The 5,708-nt window shown below is 41.0% G+C and overlaps 1 protein-coding gene across 1 annotated transcript; it reads right to left on the bottom strand.

Annotated features, from left to right (window-relative positions):
* Positions 1-1,434: 1,434 nt before the first annotated feature.
* LOC145423241 (PAN2-PAN3 deadenylation complex catalytic subunit PAN2-like) lies at positions 1,435-5,708 on the bottom strand. The gene is made up of 12 exons (XM_080295501.1): positions 5,525-5,708; positions 4,562-5,117; positions 4,290-4,432; positions 4,005-4,111; positions 3,810-3,908; positions 3,584-3,712; positions 3,182-3,319; positions 3,034-3,093; positions 2,695-2,943; positions 2,407-2,550; positions 1,981-2,308; positions 1,435-1,619 (listed from the first exon to the last, which is right to left on the bottom strand). Exons 2-12 carry the CDS (start codon positions 4,639-4,641, stop codon positions 1,435-1,437), a joined length of 1,662 nt encoding a protein of 553 aa, XP_080151627.1. The 5' UTR covers positions 4,642-5,117; positions 5,525-5,708.

The following is a 5,708-nucleotide window of genomic DNA, read 5'->3' as shown; positions in this document are numbered from 1 at the left end:
CAGAAGCTGGTGAAACAAACAAACTAAATTCATTGTGGTTGGAATCTGTTTTAATCAAGATTTGCATGGATTCATGCACATTCTCCACTTCCTGGTATCAAACAACAAACATTTTACAGTTGTTACACCCCAGCCCAGGGAAAACTGGCGTGCAACAGAAGAAAAATAAAAATAAGGAGAAATGCCCCCACACTCCCTGCTCTCAAGGAAGACGAACCAACAAAAACAGCTACCACGGATTTCACAACAGCCTGTCAATTTATCAAGTCCCAAAAGGTAGCAGGCGTCAGGGTGAGCATGGCCAAAACAACAAACAAAAACTCTAGAAATGAAATACAGCTGGCTTACCTTCACAGAAAACCCCAAACGAAAATTACAGGTGTCTTACCTGCCTCCCTAACCAAAAACAGGAGAAAAGGTTCCCAAAGAAAAATGGCTTCTCACCCCTACAGCTACCAAGTAAGACAAAGTATCGACAACTATTTACATCTATATACAACAAACTATTTACAACACAGGGGGAGATCGCAATAATCCATCCATCCATTCGCTAGCGCTTATCCTTTTCAGGGTCGCGGGGGGTGCTGGAGCCAATCCCAGCTGTCATAGGGCGAGAGGCAGGGTACACCCTGGACAGGTCGCCAGTCTGTCGCAGGGCTAACACACAAGGACAGACAACCATTCATACTCACATTCACACCTAGTGGCAATTTGGATTATCCAATTAACCTATCCCCACAAACTGCAAGTCTTTGGACGGTGGGAGGAAACCGGAGTACCCGGAGGGAACCCACGCAGACACAGGGAGAACATGCAAACTCCACACAGAAAGACCCGGCCTGATGGTGGAATTGAACTCAGGACCTTCTTGCTGTGCGGCAACAGTGCTAACCACCGTGCTGCCCACAACAGCAACAATGACAAACTGAAATATAGGGCTTAAATACATAGAGGGAGCTATCAGGGAATGGACAACAGGAGGGAAACACAGCTGGGGCAAATCAGAACTGACGAGACAAGGAAGCGTAAACTGAACACACTGAGATAAGACAGACCTTCAAAGTAAAGCAGGAAACACATAACAGTCACGCCTAAACAAAACACTGACAACATTGGATTGTAACACAGTGCTCAGGATGACTTCATTTACATGCAACAATTTTGTTTTTTTCTTTTAAAGAAAAAAAAAAGGTTCAAATTCATATTTTGAATGATCACTTTCCCCCCTGTAAACCTCTCTGAAATAAAAAGCTTATATTTAGATATGATAAAAACAACTGAGTCACTGACTCAAAGCAAATAACTATAAAATATGATACAAAATAAGCAGCCCGAGCATCCTCAGGTCATGGTGTTGCTCACAGTCCCATCACAGAGGGAAGCACAGCAGCACCCGTGGATGGAAGGAGAGTGCATTCAGTCCACTCAGACGGACTATCTCATGTCCGAATCAGGGACTTTCCAGTTCAACTGGAAGCCTTTGTCGTAGACTTCGTAGAGCACCTTCATCACGTAATGATTCCCTCCTTCCTGATACAGCTCCAGGTACTTCCTGTAAAGCTTCAGGGCTGTGCATGAGTCCTCCGTGCTGTCGTGGGTTTCTCCCTGGATGTTGAGGCCTGTGGACATGAAAAAAAGGTCAGGAATGATTAAAATGAAAGTGTTCAGCTTCAGATTACAGTGTGGATATGAGGAATTGACACGTACGCTTTAGTGCATGAACTCAAAAAAGCCTCTAAATACTTTGTTGTTCAGATTTAATTCCAAGATGAGTTTGATGACAACTAAAACATCATGAACTATACTGACTTAATACTGAATACTTAACTTAATACTGACAGTAATATGAGCGGATTATCCAGTTTACATATTTAAATCCTAATCCCTCTCACTGTAATAATGTGATTTAATTCGATTACAGACTCATATTTGGATTAGATTTTTGTTTTTTTTATTTCTACTAACTTACCAAGAAAATACCAAGCAAGGAATTTCGTGTCGATAACTTGATCTTTGGGAACCTTAAGAAACAGAAAATAAAAAACATTAAAATCAAAGCACATCTATAAAAAAACATCTCTAAACTATATGAACTAATTTGAAATATATAACAGATGAAATAACGTACCACTAAATTAATGACACGAAAGTCATTCTGCAGGCCGTGGCCGACGAAGCGAACTCCTGCATTGATGAGGAAGCGTAGCTTCAGGTAGGTCGACTTCAGCGTGGTCACGTGCTTAGAGGATACTGTGGCATCCAGGTCTCCAGGTTCGATTCCAGAGTATTTTGTCAAATAGTCGACCACCTGGAAGAACAAATTGACAAGTTAGCGGGTGGATCCTTGAAACATTATATATTCATTCTTTCAGGTCATCGTGGTCTTTTCTCTCTGCAGCTTCTCACCTGCTCCTGAGTGGAGATGTAATCATCGATGAAGGGGACCCCCTCGTTGGGCCCCTGACCCCTCACACAGGTGATCCTGGCCACAGACATCTGACTGGGCGTGATGGTCGATTTGGTGCCGTCGCTATGCAGCACTGCTTCCTCCTGCAAACGCACACATTCAGGGGTCAAATTTGTTTTAAATACTTGAGTCAGATTAGCTGAACTACTGAAAATATGTACTAGGAATATTTAAAATTGTTTTTGATCCTATATTATAATAAATGATGGTATCATAGCCAGACTTACCTCACTGAGCTTTACAAACTCAGCGTCCAGCCCCACCAGGTCACCAGCCTGCGGCATCTCACTGACTGTGAGTGGGATGAAAGTGGCGTCTGTCTTGCTATGCTTCTCAGTCCGATATAAGTCGGATTTGACTTCAGACTGATTGTGCTGACACTCACTGCGGAGGTCGTATTTGGTGTGGTAGTTTCTCTTGGCGTAACACAGGATGGCTGGCACTTTCCAGCTCACATCAAACTGTGCAGCCTCAGTCTGAAAACAAAAGGAGAAACATTTTTAAATGACTGCACACATTAAAGTTAGCATGAATAAACAAGCAGGAATCTTATCTAGGATCCTTACCTGCTCAATCGGCTCAATGAGGAAGTCATTGAAGAGGTACCACTGCTGGCGAGAGACTCCCTGAAATAATAAAATCATTTTGAATGTTAAAAATGAAACTTTTTGTAGTCAGCAGATGTCAAACTTTTCTTATCTAAGCGTCGCTCACCTCTTTTCTTTGATGGTAGGTCTCACCCACTTTGATGTGTGCGACCATATTACCACCCGCGCCAGCGTCCAGGATGTGCGGCACCGTGGCCACCAAGTCATACAGAGAAGCTCCCTCCGCCTGTTCAGCAGCACTTAACTAGTAACAGAAAGTGCAAATAATTGTAAGATAAACTTTTTCATTTCACAAAAGTTGAGAAATTCATGTGTTACAGAAACAAAAACACTAAAACCAACCCATAGTTCAATATCTACAATGCTTCAGATTAGTGTAATAATGTTTTAAAAATATTGCTCCTGGAAATATGGATTTAATTTTGAAGTGAAATTTTAACTCAGTAATGAAAAGTTACTCAGTTATTTCTTCAAGTGCAAAGATCAGCTGAAAATCTAAAGTCCTCACCTCCTCGCCCTCAGGCCAGCTGCTGATCTCCAGTCTCTGACTTTTGCTGAGGGACATCTTGAGAGTGGCGGGGATCCACACGTGACGCTGATCCTGATCTGTCTTCTGCATGGATTTGTTGAAGGTGTACTATAAAAACAGAAACATGGGCAATCATGTAAATAATGAACAGATAAATCATTACTTTCTTTTAACTGTATTTAAACACAGTGAATCAGTGGCTTACCTCGGCCTGAACCTTCCAGAATTCGGCCTCTTTGCTGCTGTTCACCTCACAGTTTATCACCAAAACATCTGGGAGACGTCGAATGTTGCGTGTCTGCACCTACAGTGTAACACAAAGAAATGATTACCCTGCACAACAGGTAACAATCAACCATAAATGAATTGTCATTATGAGTGAATGAAAGCTGTAACTCACTGTGGGCTGATACTTGTCACAGTTTCCACACCATGTGTGAGATCTCTGCTGCAGGCAGATGCTTTTCTTCAGGATCTCAGCAAAGTCGTGCTCCTTTATTCTTTCTCCTGAAGTGTCAAAGTACAATGAATATCAGTGTATACATCAAATCAAGCAGATATTTCCCTCTGCTCATTCAAAAACTAAATTAATTCAAACCATTATGTAATCATTAATAGTTCAAGTTTCAAAGACAGAGTAATTCACAGTCACAGATATCCATGCTCTCAGTGCTCTCAGACTCACCTTGAGAGTCAGGGTAATGCATGTTGAACAGCAACACGAGGGAGGAGTAGACTGTTTCTATGCCACAGAGACACGGGCTGCGGTTCTCAACTTCAGAACAAAACAGCTCTCTAATGACAGAGTCGCCAGGGGAGCCCAGAGAACTGCAACACAAACACAAATCACAGTTTCAGAAACCAGAAGGAAAACTCTGCATTTATAAACAAACATAATGATAAGACTGGGACAGTGTCCAGTAAGAATGCAGGTCAACAACGATGTGTTTTACCTACTCCTGGTCGTCCTGTAGGCCCGTGGATCCTCCTGCTCCTGTGTCTCCTGGAAGAGCTGGTAGAGGATGAAGTGATTCCATCTCTGGATTAAGCGACCTAGCTTGACTGTTCCTGTCGTCTCCTCATAGTTTTTAACAAGTTTTTTCTAGTTTGATGTCTTTAGTGTGATGATGTTATTCTGATGTGAATAACTTTTTTATTTATGCTCTTTTATAAATTAATATTTTATGCGTATATACATGCCTTGTTAGTTTCTTACTTCATGATATACAAGAAAACATTGACAACTGTGATTAATAAAGAATTGTCTAGCAGACCAACCACTTATTAGATCAGAACTTTTAAACTTACTGACAACTGGGCTGAATTAACCACCCTGCTCGCATTTCTGTTGTTTTTAACAGAGGCAGCCCAGTTACTGTTTTTAAACTGTTCTTGTTTTTTTTCAATCCCTCCTTTACGTTCAGGCTGCCCAGACATCCACTGCATGTCTTCCTGTTGCAGGTGTTTGGAGCCTGACAGGAAGGGCATGGTTTGGTTTTTGGCTTTGTCATTTCTGCAAATGAAAATGGAACATGTAGGGATTATTTCAGGTCTGTTTTGGTGAAATGATTACAAAAATAATTTATGACCAAAGAAATAACTTATATTACGAGGCAGTATTACACCATATTTAGAAAAAAAATCAATTACGAGATTAAAGTCGTTAATATTGAGTTAATTACGTGAATAGGGTTAAAAAAAACTGAATTGATTACAGAAAAGATACATTGCTAAAATCGAGCAGCACTAACATTAGCTGGGTGGCCAAGCAAGTGTCTTACACATGAGAATACATCACCAAAAAAAATTAAATAAACTTTTGCAGAAGTAGTTCTCTTGGTACACAGACTGCTCTGTGAAAACATTTCAAGTTTAATATCAGTTTAACATGCAAATTACCCACAGTTTATTACAACTTACTTAGCTAGGATCTGCCTCGTGTCGAGTCGAAAGATTCGCTGCAGGACCGTGAGTTGAAAGATACATTTACTACGACTCCCAAGATGCATTGCAGTAAAAACCATCCAATCGCCTTGCTTAAGATCTGTTGACATGTCACTAAAGGCGCGCTGTAGATAAATATTGCAATTTGTAAAAAATAAAA

The sequence above is a fragment of the Astatotilapia calliptera genome, chromosome 20 (assembly GCF_964374335.1).
Source record: "Astatotilapia calliptera chromosome 20, fAstCal68.1, whole genome shotgun sequence".
Lineage (NCBI taxonomy): Eukaryota > Metazoa > Chordata > Actinopteri > Cichliformes > Cichlidae > Astatotilapia > Astatotilapia calliptera.
This window is presented reverse-complemented; position numbering and strand designations above follow the sequence as displayed.